At 49.5% G+C, this 20871-nt stretch overlaps 1 protein-coding gene and 1 long non-coding RNA gene across 5 annotated transcripts; both read left to right on the forward strand.

Annotated features, from left to right (window-relative positions):
• Window positions 1-3220: 3220 nt before the first annotated feature.
• LOC125513238 (U-box domain-containing protein 4) lies at window positions 3221-6269 on the forward strand. The gene has a single exon (XM_048678289.1). It carries the CDS (start codon window positions 3585-3587, stop codon window positions 5760-5762), a length of 2178 nt encoding a protein of 725 aa, XP_048534246.1. The 5' UTR covers window positions 3221-3584; the 3' UTR covers window positions 5763-6269.
• A 1672-nt stretch (window positions 6270-7941) lies between these two features.
• On the forward strand, window positions 7942-10942 carry LOC125513240. Of its 4 annotated transcripts, none has more exons than XR_007285808.1 (3): window positions 7977-8171; window positions 8263-9549; window positions 10276-10942. It is a non-coding gene; the product is annotated as an uncharacterized LOC125513240 (long non-coding RNA). The 4 variants fall into 4 exon arrangements; XR_007285809.1 differs by having other exon boundaries at window positions 8263-9508; XR_007285807.1 differs by lacking the exon at window positions 10276-10942 and having other exon boundaries at window positions 8263-8745; window positions 9320-9982.
• The last annotated feature ends 9929 nt before the right edge of the window (window positions 10943-20871 follow it).

Genomic DNA, 20871 nt, shown 5'->3' on the forward strand with positions numbered 1-20871 from the left:
GCGCAGGAGGCCGCCGCCTCGCCTCTTGCTCTAAACCGAATCCTAGTAGGACTTTTGTCCTACTTCCGTATATTCCTTTTCTATTTCTAGATCTTTTCTTTTCTTTTTTTCTATTCCTATTCCTAGTCTAATTCTTGTCCCCTACCCCAAGTAAACCTCCTCCTCTCCCCAAAATAAATACCCAAGCACCCCCCTCTCTAAATCATCAAACCCAAAGCCTAGAGCTCCACCACACCCCGCGCCGCGCCGCCACCCCACACCCGCGCCGCCGCCGCACCTTGCCCACGCCGCCGCCCCACGCCCACGCCGCCGGAGCCCCTCGCCGGAGGTTGCCCCGCATCTCTTTTTCTCGGATTGTTTTCTTCTAATCGTTTCGATTCTTTTCTTCTCTAAACCGTTCCGGTTTTCTAGATCGGTTTTTCGTTCGGTTTTCTTCTCCGAAACCCTAGATCGGATTCGTTTTCTTCTCCGATTTAGTTGCCTTTGGACCGTTCGCCGGACCGTTCGTCCTGACGAACGTGATCACCGGATTCTTCTAGGTTAACAACGTCCGTTCGTTTAACCGTTCTTCTTTTTCTTTTCGTCGGATTTATTCCGCGATCGCGATCTCAGATCCGATCTTCTTTCTAGTCTTTCTTTTCGCTCGTTTATCAGAATCAGGTGATTCAAGCGCCTGGAGTTTCGTCTCGAAACCGCCGTTCCGTCTAATCAACTTGAAAAAGTTTTTGCTACAGTAAAATTTGACCTAGTTTCAACTTGCTAGAACCGAGTTGTTTTCTTCCGCCGTTTGTTTTTCGTTCTTTCTTTGCAACCGGAGTTCTTAAGTTGAACTACTTGGTTTGTTCTCTTGTTCGAGTTTTACCTGTGCATTAGATGAGTACTTATTGTATGCTTGTTGTTTGTCTGTGATAGATTACCTGGATTGCGCCGCTTGTTACTTCGAAACCCTAGGACTCGCAGATCATCAGCAAGGCAAGTAACACTTTGATCATACCTTTTCTACAACCCATGTTTTATTGCATTAGATCAATCCTCACACATTGCATGATTAGGATCTAATTAAATTGTGGTATGGGAAGTAGATGAGGTAGTACCTATTACCTGTATTATTATGAAACCTTTGGGAGTTACTCTACGTTTGCTTATTATGCCATGCTATGCTAGTAGACGTGGATTGGGTGAGTGATATCCATGACAAATGTGAGATTGATAATTTTAATGGTTTATCTAAGGTGGCAACCTAACACACATCTGGGTGGATTGAGGCACCTGATGTCTATCAGGACTTGCCTGTTTTTTTGGACCGCCACCCAGGCTCAAAGGGATCATAAGATCTTTCATGCTAGAAACTTCCGTGTGCAGCCACATGCTACTATGGGCTCTGGCATAGTTGACTAAGTTGTGCGAACTCTTACGGGGTGGACTAGCAGATGTAGGGGATGTAGGTGTACCGGTCTACCCCACATGTAAGGTGCTAGTGCTTCTGAAAGACTATGTCTCGGTCATCCGTTTCTCAAACACCATGTAGTGCGAGAAAACAACCGGAGGCGATCGAGTCATGTGGGGAAAAGTGCGCAAACCTCTGCAGAGTGTACAAACTAATCATGATTAGCCGTGTCCCCGGTTATGGACAACTTGAGTATCTAGTACTTGAATGTCATTATGAATCTCAACATGTTACTCTAATTAATGTTGTTGGGTTTTAATTGTACTTTTAATTGGGATCGAGAATGCTGTCAACCATTCTCAATGTTTAACAACCACCATGATAGTTAAATAAATTTATTCCTTTGCAGTAGGGAAAAACTGGCTTTACGCAAAACTGTAACCATAGAGTTTTCCACCAGCCATATATGCATATAGTATAGCTGTTTCATTCCATTACTCTCTATGTGTTACTTTGCCAGCATATTCCATGTGCTGACCCGTTTTCGGGCTGCAACGTTAATGTTGCAGACTTTTCAGACGACGATTGAGGTGTTTAGGTCGTGGCCCTATACTCAGTGATGCCGCTGGAGTTGATGGACCCATTTATCTTCCGAGTCTTCCGCTGTTATCGATATTAGATGGCCTTCAGCCATATTTATTGTAATAAGTTCCTTTGGAGCCATCGATGTAATAAGTGTGTGATTGCAACTCTGCTATAAAACCTCGATGTACTGTGTGGTGTCAGCATTACTGATCCAGGGATGACACCGTAGCACAGTAGACGTGATCCATTCGGGTCAGGTCGCTACACATCCTCAACTTTCGTCCATGTTGGTGGTCCCATTCTTCATGATAGGCCGAGTTCATCGTAAATGATCCACTCCTATGTAAATGCCAAGAAACAAAGTCCTCCATCATCCCTACAACCAACGGGATATTCCGAATACGTTGCACATCAATTGGCCAAAACAACTCATGAATCAACTGTGCATCCCACACTCTGTTATCTACATCAATTAATTCAGACACCTTGGTGATCACAATGTTAGCTCTAGGTGTCATAACCTTTCGAGTGAGGCTGCTTGATATTCATGTGTCCTTCCATATACTTTCTCCGTTCCACAATAGATGACACAATTTTATACTAACTTTAGTACTAAAGTTAGTACAACGTTGGGTTATCTATTTTGGAACAGAGAAAGTATTTATCTGTGACTCATCTCCTACTCGCCATATATTCCCTCTCTTGAAAGTTTGAATGCCATACCAAAGACTTTGTGAAACGTTGCGACGAATGAATTAATAAGGGCATGTACAATGGTGGCATATGGTTACATATGCCCTATGACAAAAAGTAATTTGAGGCACTTACATTTATTTTTTCTCCCCAATGCAAGCTACCACTAATGGGACTCATTAAGAAATAGAAAATAAAGACTCTAGTACACATGCATCTCTACTTTTTACTTCAACCTTTTCAGCTTTTGTCACCGGACCACATTTTTTCTCTTCAAACACCCGCTTCCTGGAGAGAATCTCGGTTCCCTATCCAAACCTACTTTACGTCATATCCAATCCTACATGGCATCCAAAGCATCACCTTAAGGCTACGCATTGTACATGGTCTAAAGGGTCGGCAACCGGTGCATCTCCCGAACGCCCGCATCAACGTGGGCCCAACCTGTCAACGAAACTGCGACAGCTGTACTGGGCGGTACGCGTACACCAAGCATTGCCGGAAAAAGAGACAAATGAAGGGCGAAGCGCAGAGGGTTGACATGTCAGCGGCACGAGGCGGGCAGGCCGAGAAGTAGAAAGACCCATCCGTGGTCGGCCGTCCCCTCCATCGCCTTCTCCTCCTCCGACTTGCACGCCACCGATTACTCCCGCCTCTCGCTCCTCTGGTCTGGGCAACGCCAACGCCAACGCGACGCGAGCCAGAGAGTCTCTCTCTCTCTCCGATCCGATAGAGCTCGCGACCATTTCCACCTCTCGTCGAGCCGCCTCCCTCCACCTAACCTAACGCCCACCTAATCGCTCGTCAAACGCAAGGATCCAAGAAAAAGGGGGGGTGGACCGATTTCGCGTCCATTTTCTTCTCTCTCTCTCTCTCTCTCTCTTTCTCTCGGCCAGAGGGGAGGGAATCGAGGGCGGCCATGGACTCGCCGGCGTCGGCCTCCTCGCCGGTGGAGTTCCTGCTCCGGTGCCCCACGCCGAGGCGGAGGAGGCTGCCGCTGGCCGGCGCCTTCTTCGCGCCCACCGCCCTCGCCGGCGCCTCGCTGCTCCGCGCGCTCGCCTCGCTCGCCGCCGGGCTGCTCGCCACGCCGCGCCCGCCGTCGCAGCCGCGGAACTTCGCCGCGCTCGCGCGCCGCCTCGCGCTGCTCAGCGCACTCCTCGACTCGCTCCTCCTCGACGCGCCGGACCGCTTCTCCGACGCCGCCAACCTCTGCTTCCGCGAGCTCTACGTCGTGCTCTTCCGCGCCGACCTGCTCGTCTCCTACGTCGCCTCAGCCGGCCGCGCGTGGGCGCTGCTCCGGGGCGCCCACCTCGCCGCCTCCTTCCGCGACCTCGACGCCGAGCTCGCTGTCGTCCTCGACGTCATCCCCGCCGCCTCCATCCGCCTCTCGCACGACGCGGCCGGCCACCTCGACCTCCTCCGCTCCCAGTGCCGCCGCCGATCGCCCGCACAGTACCACGACCCGGACGAGGCTGCGCTACGCGACCGCCTCCTCGCCGCCGTCCAACAGTTCGAGCTCGGCCAGCCGCCTCCGCTCAAGTCGCTCCTCTCCGACGTTGGCATCTCTGACGCTGCGTCTTGCCAAGCTGAAATCGACTACCTTGAGGAACAAATCTTGAGTCAAGAAGAGGATACCGACCTCCTGCTCGTCGGTGGTGTTCTCGCCTTGCTCCGCTACAGCCTCTTCTCGCAGTTCGACCCTGGCAACGCAAAGGCGGCCCGGTATTGGCCGTCGGCGGGAAACTTGCAGCGGCTTCCATCGTGGGGCGGCGGCGGCTGCGACGACACCTCCTTCTCGGTGCCCAAGGAGTTCTCCTGCCCGATTTCTTTGGATTTGATGCGCGACCCTGTGGTGGCGTCCACCGGCCAGACGTATGACCGGCCATCAATCATACAGTGGATCGGGGAGGGCCATTCCACCTGCCCAAATTCAGGGCAGGCACTGGCAGACAACCGCCTTGTGCCGAATCGTGCACTCCGCAGTTTGATATCACAGTGGTGTGGGATGTATTGTTTCCAGTATGATTCCCCAGAGAGCAACGAGGGGATGGCCGAATGCGTCGCCACCGCGTGCAGCAGCAAGGCGGCAATCGAGGCGAATAAAGCCACAGCCAGGATTCTGGTCAGGATGCTGGTGGAGAGTTCAGATAGCTCAAAGGCAGTCGCTGCCAAGGAAATTAGGTTGCTGGCCAAGGCTGGGAAGCAGAACAGAGCGTTCATCGCCGAGCTCGGTGCAATCCCGTTGCTCTGCAGGCTGCTCCTGTCATCAGATCAGATTGCGCAAGAGAACGCAGTGACGGCGCTGCTCAATCTCTCCATTTACGAGCCGAACAAAACGCGGATTATGGAACAGGAGGGTTGCTTGTGGCTTATCGTCAGCGTGTTGCAGAATGGCTGGACTACAGAGGCCAGAGAGAATGCAGCAGCAACTCTGTTTAGTCTCTCCGTGGTCCATGATTACAAGAAGATGATCATGAATGAGCCAGGGGCTCTGGAGAAGCTGGCTTGTATGCTGAAAAAAGGGACGCCAAGGGGGAGGAAAGACGCAGTGATGGCACTTTTCAACCTCTCAACTCATGCAGAAAGCTCAGCTCGGATGCTTGAGTCAAGTGCAGTTGTAGCTTTAATCGAGTCACTGAGGAACGACACCGTGTCGGAGGAAGCTGCTGGTGCTCTGGCTCTGCTCATGAAGCAGCCTTCTGTTGTGCATCTTGTTGGGAGCTCTGAAACTGTGATCAGTAGCCTCGTTGGATTAATGAGACGGGGAACTCCAAAGGGCAAGGAGAATGCAGTGTCCGCTCTATACGAGATATGTCGCCGTGGTGGCTCAGCATTGGTTCGGAGAGTAGCAAAGATTCCGGGGTTGAATACAGTAATACAGAACATCATGCTCACTGGAACAAAGCGCGCCAAGAAGAAAGCAAGCTTGATCGTCAAGATGTGCCAAAGAAGCCAAATGCCGTCAGCAATGTCGCTAGGCACTAGCTTGAGGGTGGTTGATCATTCTTTGGTAGGTAACAGCTCATTGAGGCGTGCTGCGAGCTTTGGCAGTGGAGAGTTGTCGAATCCCGTTTCGATATCAGTGCACGTGCCCTAGGTAATCGCCTTCCAATTGGGCAGCCCCATATATGTCTGGCCAGTTTTGTCCAAAAGTTCTTTCATTGCATGCTCAAAATGAAGGTATACAACATTTAAATCTAAAGGAACTAATACTTGCAATATACTATCACATGTGCCTGTGTCTGTGTGTGGGAAATGTGGATAACTGAAGTATATAATCAATGTACATGTAGAACTTCAGCTTGGTGTTTCGTATGAAGCTTGGAAGGTGTTCTGTTTTTGTTCCATTTTTCAAAAGACTATGCTACTTGTTGTAAACTAGCCGGATAATAATTTGTAGCTTGTATTGAGGCAACAATGGAAGGGATTGTAATGTACTCCCTGCGTAAAGAAATATAAGAGCGTTTAGATCACTACTTTAGTGATCTAAACACTCTTATATTTGTTTACAGAGCGAGTACTACGTAAGTTGTAGTAGTTACAGAGACTTGCACATTGGCAAGGAAAAATAACTTGAATGTCAAGTATAGCTTTGTAGAAGAAATCTGGGTCCAACTTTTTACTCCAAAAGGAGCTTTTGGAAGATTAGGCATCTTTATTCGCTGTCATCAACCTATTATTAGAAGTGACTCATCTACATGTCATGCTCATTGTATGGAGGTGCCTAGAAGACCAACAAGATATTCAAAGGGAAGATGCTAACAACTGTTGCAGGAACACTTTATTTTCTTGGTTTGCAGTCACACTATATTTTTCTTGGTTTGCCAGTCACCATCATTGGGTGCTCAGGGCAAACCGTGTGGAATACTGTGTTCGCTGGCGATGGAAATTTCCTGCTTTTCGTCTGAATTATGGAGCACTTGTCTGTTTCCAACTTGCGACCACCACGGTCAAATACTTCTGTTGCAGAGACAGCCTAATTAGTTAGACCGAATGAACTATCTATAGAAGTACTCCCTCCGTTTCAAAATGTTCGGCTTGATTCGTTACAACAGGCGTTTGACTTGTATATATTCCCTTCGTCCGGTAAAGAGTGTACATTTAGCTTTAAAATTTGTTCATAAAAAAGTATACTTCTATCTTCTCAATGCACTTTAAAATAGAAAAAATATTTCTCTCACATCACATGGTAATTAAGACCAATAACAATATACACATGGTCTTTTTAATTTTTACATGCACTTAACTCATTGGGGGTTAGGTAATTAAAAAGGGGAGAGATGGTAGCTCGCACTTTTCTAATGTATTTTTTATTTAACTTCATAATTTATCTTAAAAATTTTCTAGATGTACACTCTTCACCGGACGAAGATAGTATGCTTCAAGTGACATAAAATTGATGTCCGGGAGTAATATAGGTGGTAACATCATACTTATCTAGGTAAAATAGATGATGTGACATGTAATTAATGAAGAAAGAAAGACATGCAGTAACATAGCTAGTTATTATAACATCACACACATCAAGAAAAAATAAGTCTACAACCTAATAAATGAAGTGATGCATGACACAACACATATGTTACTATCCACTGTGGAGGTAGTAAGGCTGGTCATAGTGGAGAGTACTAGTGTCATGCATATGACACTAGTCTAAATTACTACCTTCGGACACGGAGTTTATGCACACGAGCACATATGAGCTCTTTATCGACACAGTTGAACGGTGTCTTGGGATGCGGTGCAGTTAGTTCGTGGGTGGGGTACAGAGTGCGAGTTATAATGATGTAAATTGGGAAATACGGTCATGGGGACCTCTGACTGTCGGCGAGAAAGAACAGAGAACCGGCCACCGTCAGCCTGCGGGAGGTGAGCCGTGGCTCAAGACTATAGCTGGCCAAACGGGCCGGCCCGGCCCGGCACGGCACGGCCCATCCTAATCGTGCCTGGCACAGCCCAGCCTGCCGAGGCACGATTATTATATGGGCCGTGCCGTGCCAGCCCGCGTGCTGCAGCCTGCAGCCCAGGCACGGCCCATATGCTAATCGGGTTGGCCCACAGGCATGCTAGGCCCACTAATCTGCCACCTATTTTGCGCACTGGACTTTTTTAATCTATTTTTATCTGTTGGGCCACATTATGATACATAAAAACTAAAAAAAGATAATCGGGTCGTGCCGTGCCGGCCCGCGTGCTCGGCCTTCAGGCCCATGCACGGCCCCTGGCATGCCACGTGCCGTGCCGGCCGTGCTACCGGACCGGCCCAGCTATCCCGGCCCGTTTGGCCACCTATAGTCGTCGACGTTGTGATCCGTGGAACAGGGAAAACACTTCCCGGCAGTGGTTGGCCTAGAGGTAGTAACTACGAGGTGGAGGGGTGGGAGTGCTCTGCTTCCTGTAGCCACTCCATACCATCAGCGACGTCGGGTCTCTTGGGATCTCAGCCACCGTCGGAAGGGACCGTCGCCGACGAGGAGATGGGATTCCTGATGCAGCCAATTAAAAGGTAACGCACGGATCCTCTTTCCTGCAGTTCAGATTTTGTGATGAATTCCTTCCCTGTGATTAACTTTCCGTTTCCGCATCTGCCGGAGCAGATTCACGGTGCTTGAGGAGGTCAATAATAGCGATGTCCCGATGGCTCCGCTGCATTACCTTGTCGGCGCCACTGCGTCGGGCGAGCTGCAGCACGCGCAAGCCCTAGAGCTGAGCATGGACGGACAAATTTGTGCGACCCAAGCTGTGGTGGTGGCAGAAAGGGAAATTTCACCCCAAAAGGCTTGATTAATGAACCTAGAAAATCCCTCGAATTGGATCCGACTAAGCGTCCGGGCTCTCCACCCGCAAGATCCCAATGTTGTAAGCAACTCCTGAAGATCTCATTTTAATAAAATGAGAAATGAGATCTTCAGGAGTTGCTTACAACATTGTAAAATTCACTCGCAAATCGTATGCGTTTCACCAGTCTTTCAAGCGAGTTGCTTACAAAATTGTAATGCGATCTTCAGGAGTGCAACATCTTTTTCATCGATGTGGCGACGTGCGTGCCGATTACATACACAGAGCCCCTGTTACCTGAGGTGTGCCTTTTAGATTTATTGTTTTGTGAACCCAGCTATCTTACAGGAGTAGATTGATGTACGATGTTTATTTCCTGGTACAGAGATAGAAAATACGGCTACACTAGTGGGAAGTGCATAGATACATGAATGCTTAATATAGTAAGCAGACATTGATGGTGAGCTAAAAGAAAATTTAGTAATTTACTATGTTATATCTTCATCATATAAACTAGTGGTTAATTTCATGTGATAAATAGTTCAGGTAAGTTTTATGTTAGGAGTGCGCCAGGTGAACATCTGAATATTGCAGAATTGAACGCGGATAGGGTTGATGTATCAGAAGTCAATAAGAGCCTGATTTGGGTATCTACCATCGGAGTTGCTTATGGACTTTGATATGGTCTTTCATATAACTATTAGAGGAAATATGCGATTATCCTAGTTTAGGGTCTTTTATATAACTAGTTTCTGAAGCAGCCGATAAGAAGGTACAAACAGCCCCACTCCCACCACCGACCCCACCTCCTTTTTTGGTTCCTTGTAGATTCCATGATCATGATGCCGATCTGAAGTTTGAACCGCTTCCTTGCAGAGCTACGCTGATCGAGGATGTTAATGATAGTGACATCCTATGGAGCCCCTACATTATCCTTTGGCTGCACCGCCAGCGGGGATGGGGTAGAATCAGGCTCCGGCGGAGAGCTTCAACGGGCAGATTTGGGTGGAGGAAGCAGCGGTAGCGGAGCAGAGGGAGGATTCACCGCAGGCTTCAGCACAGTTGGTAGGGAAGCTGGATCCAAGAGCTTTAGGGTGGTCACGCAGGTGGGGAATAAAGATATCCAACCTAGCAATTAGGAGGGCTTCTTGTGATCAAGGGAGTGAAGTATGTATGGCGTTGATTCAAGTTAGCAGGGAAAATAGCATTGGTAGAAATAGCAGCCGGGGGTGACAGTAGAATACTGGAAAACTGAAAAATACAAACTACTCCCTCCGTCCCATAATATAAGATCTTATTACATCCAATATGAGGGTGTAGTTTGTTTGGTTGTGCAATCTAGAAAAAATGCAACCTGAGCATTTAGAAGAGAAATGTAGTAGATAGAATATCATGGGGGCTGAAAGTTTCTCTGCTGAAAAGTAGGAACCTGGAAAAGCAGAAAATTTCAACTTATGTTTTTCTATTGCAATATAGACAAATGTCACCCGGACAATTGCAAAACTGGAAATAAAAAGAATGAAACGAGTTTTTCGGCAATTATGGTGCTGACTGTCAGATGACTACTTTGTGTGACTGGGGGCATATTATGTTTCCGAAACTGACAGTCCAAAATGTAGAGTGAGAAATGGAACTAATAAGTACTAAATTTGTTGTATTGGTTGCAAATAGCTAATATGCAAGGCTGTGGTGTTCAGCAGTAAACTTGTGGAGATAAAAAAGGATAAATTGACCGGGAAGAGGTCTAAGGGATAACAACATCTGAATTCTCTTTTGTGTGCATCAAGTTGTGGGACACTGTAGTGACAGCAGGTTGTGTGTGCTGGGTGCAGGGGTTAGAGTGGGAGCTGCTGCTCCGGGGCGAACACCATGTCCGAACCGCAGAAGTGCCTTGGAGAAGGCTTTCCATGGTTATGTGGTGAATCCTGGTGAAAATGTCATAGTTTTGACGTTGGGGACAAGCTTGATAATGTTCCATATGGATAGACAAGCTCTGTTGACCTGTGGCTACTGCTGAATGTTCTTATGGTTGGCTAACCTTGTCAGTGCAGGGTCGGCCGCTGATACACGCGGCAATGTTTGAGCAAATTGGCCTTATTTTCTTGTGTCCCTGCTTCCGAAAACTAGTGCGGAACCGGTACAAGAACTATGGTGTCAAGTGTCACCATCGAAACAACTGCACCGAAGCTCCCGAAATAAGACACCCAGAAGTCTGATTGAGGTCGCTGGTAAGAGGATAAGAGTTGGACAACTGTTTTCCTGTGATGTGTGCACTGGTTATGTACTGACTTGTTCAGTAAACCTTCTTATGTGTGATTGCTTTTACATGTGCTGTACTACTAGCTGGTTTGATAATTATCCTATGTGAGCTTTAGATGGAGCTGTATTATGTGTATCATTGAAGTACTGGTAAAGAGTGTGATGCTGTCATCTGAAACAGAACTTGCTTGATGCATATTTGAAAATGAGCTCAAAATTCTTGAGTTAGCACCTATGGAAGAAGTTGAGAGTTCAGATAAAAAATGGCTACACCTATGATAGATTGCTTGCTGTATTTAGGAAAATCATTGTTTGCTGCATGAATGCTTGCCTTAGTACATGTGTCGTCCGTAGTCTGTTTATATGTGGTTTGGCCATTTGCATAGATTCGAATTTTGAACTGCGTGGGCAAACATCAAGTACAGTTCCATGTTCAGCAGCCGGGGGAGACGTGAAAGGTTCAGACATTCACACAACTGTAGTTCCATTTGAGAAATTGCTTGATGGTTCTTTTTTTTCTCGAATATGCACGAGCGTGCATATTATATATTAAAGAAGAAAGGCAAAGATTGCCTCCATCATAGTTTACAAGATTTCCGTTACAATTATCCTTCCCTACGCACTCACCTTTCTAAACTACCAAAGAAGGGTTCCACGTCCCCTTTAAACTTGCCGGCTAGCGACCATATCCTCCCTTCGGACTTGACCCTAGTAATAAGCACATCCATCGAAGGGGGATGCTCCGTCGAACAAAATAGCATTGCGATGCTTCCACAACTCCCACATAGTGAGGATGAAGATAGTATATAGATCCTTGCGCCATAGGTTGTTCGGACCTTGCTTATCCCGAAGCCAAACGTCAAGCGTGTCTTGCGCCGTCGGTGTCCAATCCAACTTGCCCAAAGCCTCACAAATCACAGCCCATATGGATCGAGCGAACACACATGTTAGCAGCACATGATTGATCGTTTCCTCCTCCTAGTCGCAAAGAGGGCATGCGTCTTGATGTGTAACCCTCTTCGTGCAAGTCTATCTGAGGGGCATGCGTCTTGATGTGTAACCCTCTTCGTGCAAGTCTATCTGAGGTCCAGCATCGATCTCGTAGTGCTAGCCAAGTGAAGAACTTGCAGTTAGAGGGCGCCCGGGATGTCTAGGTCAGCTCCGCCATAGGTGCCACCTCTCGGCCCCAAAACCTTGCCGCATATGCCGACCTCAGCGAGTATCATCCGTTCGTCTCCCAGGACCATGTTACCGTATTTGGCACATCCGCCTCCGGTTCCCATGTGTACACACATGGCCATAGGGATAAGAATTCCCTCAAGGCTTGCTCTCCAAGCTCCGGGTCGACATCCATAGCCCAAGAACCATCCTCAATGGCCGGTGCCACATGCTTCATCAGTCTGACGCGTCGAGGGATCATGCAATATATAGTTGGTGCAATCTCCTGCACCCTCATCCCGTTGATCCAAGGGTCCTCCCAGAAAAGGGTGTTTAGCCCACAATGTGCCTCACTCCTAGTGGCTGCCTGGAACCAAAGTTGTGCTTCCGTTGGAACTTTAATTGTGAACTCGCTCCAAGGTCTGCTCGAGTCCACCCGTTGAAGCCATGGCCACCTAGCTTGCATGGCCATATTCAGCCATCTGAGATTTGGTATTCCCAGTCCTCTAGCCCATTTTGGTGCACATACTGAATCCCAGGCGACAACGCAATTGCCACCATTCGCATTAGCCCGCTTGCACCAGAGGAAACCTTTGCACACTTTGTTCATCGTAGCAATAGTTTTCATCGGAAGATCCAAGGCCATCATGGCATGTACGGGCATGGCACATAGCACCGATTGGACCAAGGTCAACCGTCCACTCTTTGGAATCAAAGCCGCCTTCACTTAGGGAGACAATTCGCCATTTGATCCACCAAGTATTGTAACTACGCCGGAGTCAGCTTCCGTAACGCCAACGGGAGGCCCAGGTATTTGATAGGGAAGGACCCTCTCGGGCATCCTAGCACGCGGCTTGCCATATTCATTTCCTGATCCGAGCACCTTATCGAAAGGGCCGCTGATTTCACCATATTTATCCGCAAACCTGATGCCTCCCCAAAAACCTCAAAGATACGCTTCACAGCCTCAAGCTCTGCTGGCTTGGGTTTGATGAAAACCACCACATCATCCACGAATATGGACAGTCGTTGCCTCATTCCACGAGTAGACAACGGCTCCAAGAGCCCTCTTTGTGCTCAAACAGCCTTTGCAGCGACTCCATAGTGAGAATAAAAAGCATCAGTGATATCGGGTCTCCTTGCCTGAGCCTCTTGCAGTTGTATATAGTGTCCCCGGGGTCTCCATTCACCATGATCTTGGTGGTAGAAGTTGCAAGAATACCACATATCCATGATCTCCACCTAGGTCCGAAACCAAGTTGTTGCATCACTTCGATCAGGAACGGCCATTGAACGGAGTCGAATGCTTTCGAAATATCTAGCTTGAGTAGTATAGCGGGGTTACACAAGGCATTCATCCTTCGAGCTGTACTTTGTACCAACATGAAATTGTCATGTAAGGATCTTCCCTTCACGAAAGCACTCTGGTGGTTCCCCACAAGCATGGTAGTTTCCACACTAATCTACATGCCAGCACCTTCTCGAAGATCTTAATAGCTCCATGCACGAGATTGATCGGCCTAAAGTCCGCCACATCCAGGGCACCATCCTTCTTGGGCAGCAGAGTGACGAGAGATTTGTTGATCACGGCCAAACCTCGAACGTCCCCGTTGTAGAGACAAGCCAAGGCCTTCATGAGATCATATTTTATAATATGCCAGCATGCGGCGTAGAAGCGGCCCGTAAATCCATCCGGCCCGGGTGCCTTATCCAGGGGCATCCCCTTGATGACACCTTCCACCTCCTCATACGTGAATGGCTCCTCTAGCTGCGATAGATCCAGCCGCAGCAAGTCCAACTCATTTAGATTTATAGTGTAGCTCCGGGATAATAGGCATCCACCGCGGAGGCCACCTCATCCTGGCCAGTATACATGCATCCATTATGCTTGACCAAGCGGTGGACATTCTTGCGCTGCCTATGACTCGCCTGTTAATGAAAGAGCCTTGTGCTACCATCTCCTTCACGCAACTGCAACAAACGCGATCTCTGTCTTGCTATGGTTCTCTCAAGAGAGGACAACCCTAGTAGTTTTTTCTTTAAGCAACTCCGCAAGCCTCTTTCCGTGTCCGACAATGGCCTATTTTCCATAGCGACGTCCAGTTGCTTTATTATCTCCAGGGCAATGGAAATTTGGAGTTTAACATTGCCAATCCATCGAGTGCTCCACCGTTGAAGACTTATTGCCGTAGCTCGCAGTTTATTATGGAGTGTGAGGTACACATTGGACGCCTCGGGCGTCGAATCCCAGGCCCCTTGCACCGTGTCCAAAAAACCCTCTGCCTTAATCTAGAACGCCTCAAACCTGAATCTTTTCCTCATACTAATCTCCACATTCATATCTAGATAAGTGGGCAGTGGTCCGAGATCGCCGTCCCTAGAGCGGACAGGAAGCAAGATGGGAATGCCCCATCCCACTAGTTGGAGACAAAAACATGGTCAATTCTCTCTAGCGTGGCATTCCGCCTCTCATTGGACCAGGTATAGCGCCTCCCATTGAGGTATAATTCCTTGAGCTCCAATCTGTTCAACTTTGCTCTAAATCTCCCCAACATTCTTCGGTTAACCAACTCATTGCTCTTGTCCTCCTGCCTAGCTAGGAGATTCAAATCCCCCGCTACCAACCATGGCCCCGCGTGCAGATTCTGAATGTCCACCAAGTCTTGCATGAACTCAATTTTGTCCACCTCATCTTGCGGCCCATAGACACATGTAAGCCACCATGCCTGCTCGTCATTCGGGCACTTAACCAACACGGTCAGCGTATGATTAGTGTAATGTGGGTTGGATATATGGGTGATAGAGTCATCCCAAGCTACCAATATCCCACCACGAGTACCCACCGCCGGCAAGTAGAAAAAGTTTTCATATTTATTTCCGAGGCATTGCCTCACAACGTTCACCGATACAACTTGAAGCTTAGTTTCCTGGAGACAAATGATTGCCGGATTGGCCGTTGCCACCACCTGGTACATCGCGTTCCTCCTTGCTTGAGCATTCAGACCATGAACATTCCACACTAAGACTTTTAACAGATGCGCATTCATTTGGAATGCCCGCACAAACCACATAGCTATACCCCGATGGGGCTGTCCACCAATGGCATCGGAGGTGACTCCCAGCCAAACAAGGCGAGAATAGCCGCAATGTGCTCATTCGAGAGTGGACGTGAGAACAAGTCCACATACATCCGTAGCGCTTCCTCGGATATGACTTCGCCTTCATGTGCCAAGCATAATTTCCTGATGAGAACTTGTTGCTGTTTGGTCGCCGCACGCTTGGCAATTCTAGCGCTATGTCTTGGCGTTATCTCCAGCCTTTGCTTCTTTCTAGTCTGGCGTCCTGGGTTAGCCACAGCACGACCAGAAGGTCTCGGCAGCACGAGAGAAACTGGCACACGCAGATCAGCGCAAAAAACACCCAAATCCACGTGAAAATCGCCCACCGGTACGTTCTACATGGGCGTTGGCGTGCATGGCCTCGGATCCTACGCCAGCACATGGCCAGCTTCCTGCGGGGCCACCGTTTCCCCGATCCCAGGCATGCATGGTGTGGAAACCCGGGCCTGGCCATCCTCGTCCTCCAGCAGGGCCAGCTGAGCAGTCGCCATAGGCGTGCATGGCCTGGGGGTGTGCATCGGGCTGCTCTCTCCACCTGACAAGATGACCTCAAAAGTCTCCCATGCTTCCACTTGGCCCATTCCATCTGTTACCGTGCATGAAAGCGACAACAGCCGCACAGCTGCACCAACCCCAACAGTTTCGAGATCCTCCATGGTCCGGTCCTCCAGTGGGAATAGCAACCCACCAATCCGGACCGAGTCCACCAAACTCTGCCCAGCAGAGGGCATCAGCCCCGACGCGCCGGGCTCAGCATCCTGCAAAGCACTCTGTCCCATCCCCATGCCATGTCGCCATCTGGCCAATTGCACCGAGGGAGGGGAACCAACGGTCTGCCGCGCCTCGGCCGGGGCCACACAAGACGCCACCTGCGAGCCTGACCAACTGGCGGCCCCAGGCCTATCCTCGCCAAAAGGGCGATCCACCGGACCCACCAAAGATCCCCTAACGCCCGCCTCGCGACTTCTGTTGACCACTGGGTCCACTAGACCAAGCGCATTTTGAACACATGCGCGCGCACCCGCCGGCGGTGGCGCCGTCGTCGAAGACTCCGCCGTATGCACCGAGCCACCACCGGGCCCCTCGGCGCGGCGAGACTGGCCTCCTACACCTCTTCCACCAGTGGACCCCTGACCGTGGCCATCGTCTCCGGTGGGTGGAGAGGGAGGCGTCGGCTGCGGCAGGGGCACCGTCCCGCCATCATCAACCATCACGCCCGACAGCACCGAGATCTCAATGGGGTACCAGAACGCACTTGAGCAACGTCCGGCCGCTGACCGTCGACCGTCCGCCTCTGACCAAAGTGTGCGTCGGGGCTCGTCGATGTAGAGAAGACGCCGACTTGGAATCTGCCCGGGCCGGTCCGTGCGCAACCAAACCCTGAAATCCGCCATGTCCACCCTGCTTGCAGTATCCTCGTCTACCCCGACAACGTAGCCCAGTCCACGCAAGATCACGCCGGCGGTCCGCCGGCACCAGGCATGCGCCGGCACACCCCACAGTGAGATCGGGACGAGGTACAGCAAGGACGCCGCCGTCGCCTGGGCCTGCCGAATCCATGGCCGCAGAGAGAGCCCAAACCAGGGCGCCTCCACATGCCCGGCACGCACCATGCACTCCCGAAGGGCACCATCATGACAGAGTACGAGAAAATCCTCAGGGAAGAAGCGCCGAATGGACATCTCCGCCGGTCCAACACCGAACGCGGCATGCATCACGGACGCCGCCGCGCCCACATCCACCACTGGCCTGGTGCCGACGACGGTGACCAGCACACCCCGTGCCAGCTCTGCCTCGAGCGACCGCGTATCTTCCGCACGTTCAAGGAAGCACACCTCCACCCCCTCATCACAGTAGTCCTCTGGCCGGGGGGGGGGCAGGCCATCCGTGAGTCAAAAGGCGCCGAGAACGCCGGACCTACCCACCGACAACGGCCGCGCAGCGGGCGGCTCACGCACCACCTGGCTCCATAGAGGCACCGCACCCGGCGGCGGGGGCGGCAGGACCGCAGGCCAACGCAGGGGCGAGGCCGGCGACGGCAGGCGTAGGGGCGATGCCGGCGACGCCGGGCGCTGGTCATCCGCTGCCCGAAGCCGCAGAGCAGGCGGCGGGCGTGGTGGCTGCTCCTCCGGAGACGGGCTGCGTGGACGAGTGCAACCCCGCGAGGTGTGGCTAGGCCCATGGCAACGGACGCAGAGCGTGGGATTCGTGCACTCCCTGGAGATATGGCCATCGCTGCCGCAGTTGTAGCAGCAGCCATACAACTCCACCGAAAGCCTGGAGGAGGGAGGAGGACGGGCCGCCGTCAGGACACGCCTCCGCCCCTCCTACCACCGGCGCGGCGGGAAAAAAATCCTGTACGACCGGGTCGTACGGTGCCTGTCGGGAGACCACCTCCAGCAATTGACATGTGGCAAAACCGGATCTCAAAGCAACAAGGCACCGCAATAAGTGGAATCCCCTTTCCTTCTTCTCGGGTGCCTCTCTGCTCCTGCTGCAGTCCACAGCCGCGCTCCCGGGCGGCCCGGCAGCTCGCCCCTGGCGGCACAACTCTTTTGCTCCTTGCGGCCATGGCAACCCTCTTCGATGCCCCCACTCGCACCACCGGCGATGGTTGGTTCTTCCTCAAGCAAGGGTCACACATCCACAGTGTTTCTTTTCTGGGCTGGATATTTTCTCTCAGATTCCTTGGTTGATTGATTTCACAACCACAAAATTTACATAAAATCAAAGCAATTTATCCTCTAAATAGTTGAATCAGATAGCAAAATCTCAAATCACAGCCACATCAACACTCATCAGGCACCAGGCTTGGTAAACGCTAGTACTTAATTAATCCTGTAGGCTGCCGCTATGCCCTCGTCGCCTTGATGTAGACAGTGTAGTGTCGCCAGACTTGACGCCAGAGCCGATGATGCATGTAGACCGGGGAATCGTGGAGCATGGTTGTGGATGAAGCGCTGGTGGTTAGCACTTAGCGACCTAGGGAGCACAGGAGTCACGCCGCCAGCGGCGAGCTGCAGGCCTGTCAAGGATCATGACCGTCGACGATGGGGGAGAGCAGATGGTTCCAGTGACAAAGGGAGCAGGGGAGTTGCCGGGGCGTGGCCGCTGGAGAAGAAAACAAGGAATTATAGAGGATAAGGGGCCTTGATGCTTTGAGATTCGGTTTTGCCACATGTCAATTGCTGGAGGTGGTCTCCCGACAGGCACTGTACGACCCGGTCGTACATGATTTTTTTCCGACGCGGCGGGCGCAGGGCGCGAGTCTGCGGCACGCGTGGACGCCGAGGCATCTTGATCTGACATCCACCATGCGCAGGGCGAGGCGCCGGAGCACGAGAAGGCCCCACCGCGCCGCCCTGCACCACCGGGCCAAAAGGGGTGCCCAAGATTTGGGGAACGACGATGGTGGAGCGAAGCTGCGGTCGCAGCGACGCGGGGGGAGGAGAGGGAAGGGGCTCCACATAGGACGAAGGAGGCAGGGGAGCGTCGGACTGCGATAAGAACGAACCAGAAAAGGAGACCCTAGAGGCCATGGCCCCGCAGAGAAGTGGGCGCCGCCGCCGGAGCGGAAGGCATCGCTTTGGGTGGCCGCCGGCACGAAGCGCTAGGGGGAGCGGTAACTATAGTGCATGTAGTTTGAACCAGTGGGAGATCTTCTTCTCTCCGCCGGCACACGTATTGGTGGATTTATTTCTTGCTTGATGCATCAGCATTGTCCGGTGCCTCCTCTGCAATCACTAGAGGTGTGGCCAAATTCAGCGATCATGATGCTCGGTCTGAGGTGAGTGCGTAGGCAATATCATCTCGAGTGAGCACAGATCAATTTCATCTCGGATAACAAGCGTTTGTTCGGGGCAACGATTCAAACGTTTTTTTTACTGATCGCAGGAGGTAAGATCTGAATCAGACCTTGACTGAACGCATGAGCTGCAATTAATGGCGATGTCTGAACAGAGGTCGTTGGAACAGAATCTTGCAGAGGACGGCTCACGTCATGAAACGTACTTCCGTTTTTATTTAGTTCGCATATTAGCTTTGGTCAAAATCAAGCTTTACAAACTTTGATTAAGTTTATATAAAAAAATATTAAAATATACAATAACAAATCAACAACATTAGATTTATTATTAAATGTACTTTCACATCGTATAGATTTATTATGATAAATGTCTATATTGTTTTCTATAAACTTGGTCAAACTTTACGAAGTTTGACTTCAGTCAACTCTAATATGTAGAGTAAATAAAAACGGAGGGAGTATCTCTGGACCGGGCTATCTGAGGGAAACGGCATCATAATGAGTAGTGCCATGATGTGGGCCAGAGGCGTCCAATACCAACAGAAGAGAAATAAAAATACGTGGGCTTGTACGCTAGTGGTTGGCGATTACGGGGCGAACGAACGCACTGGATATCAGGGGCAAATGTGCTCGAGCTCAAATCAGCACTTTCGTTTTCATAGTGCAAAATAATATAGTAGTAGTGTCATAGATGATTTTATTTATTAGCTTATAGACTCATGTTGTCTTGAAAAGCGCTATGTTACAGTAACATATTATGTTACCACTTCTCATTAACTACATGCCACATAAGCAAAATTTTCTTAGAGTGCACTATGTTACTTGCTAAGTTACTCCCGCTATGACTAGTCTAACATAGACTAGTAACATATGCATGTTACTACTTTAAGTTACTCCCCACTATGACTAATCTTAAAGTAACTCTAGCAGATCCATCAAATCGGCAACCTCCAATATGTAATGGAGCGCACTCTTACAATTTTGTTTGGAGGTTGCCGAGGCAATCTGCAAATTTAGATTTCTCAAAATGCCTCTTCATCATGTCTGGCCTCTTTGGGAATCGGGATCCATGCTTTCTTGCTCTTCATTTTCCGCTTCTTCATTTACCTCGTCAGCATCCTCCTCTCCGTAACGTTTCCACTGTATTTAATTATTCATGAGACCGTACATGAGTAAATGAGTATCCACTTTGCCACAACTGGCCATATACATATTCATTTTTTTCGTATTTACGACACGGACAACATAACTCTTTGCGAACCTTTTGTTTCATGTGTTCCAAGGCAAACATTAAGAACCCTTTTATACTTTGATCATTACTCCCTCCGTCCGGTGAAGAGTGTACATTTAGAGATGTTAAAACAAATTATGGAGTGAAGTGAAAAATGCATTGTAAAAAGGCAAGCCATCATCACTCTCCTCTTTAATTAACCAATCCCCAATGAGCTAAGTGCATTTACAAATTAAGAAGACCATGTACAACTTGTTATTGGTCTTGATTACCGTGTGACAAGAGAGAATTTTTTACTTTAAAATGCACTGAGAAGATAGAAGTACACTTTTTTGTGCACAAATTTTGAAGCTAAACGTACAACCTTTACCGGACGTGACGAGGGCATGACTACCTTGGATACGACCAAAAATATTGCATACATGCATATTTGTCAGGTGATTTCTAGTGCAAACTATTCAATAATATATTTATGTTATTCAGAACAAAAATACTTCACACGCTTTTATGTTTTGTCTAATTATAGGTGTATGGGACATTTGTACAATCCACATATGAAGATAAGGGAAAATCAGAAGTTTAGGTTCTGTTTAAAAAGTCCTCTCACGTCAGTTTTGGGCCAAGAGAAGATAGAGTCCAAGTTTCTCACATTCTGGATTCAGATTCGGACTACACAGACATACCTGACTCAAAACGTCAACAACTTTTTCATACAGACTCCAAATTGGGTGATTCTTTTTTTTGTTGGAAAGTAGATTTCGGGCTCTTTCCAACCCAATTGGAATCACCTTCAAATTCGTCCGAAGCATTGAGATATCAATGAAACAATGTGACGCTGCAGCAGAATCCGAGTCAA

This window comes from Triticum urartu, chromosome 6, assembly GCF_003073215.2.
Source record: "Triticum urartu cultivar G1812 chromosome 6, Tu2.1, whole genome shotgun sequence".
In the NCBI taxonomy this organism is placed as follows: domain Eukaryota; kingdom Viridiplantae; phylum Streptophyta; class Magnoliopsida; order Poales; family Poaceae; genus Triticum; species Triticum urartu.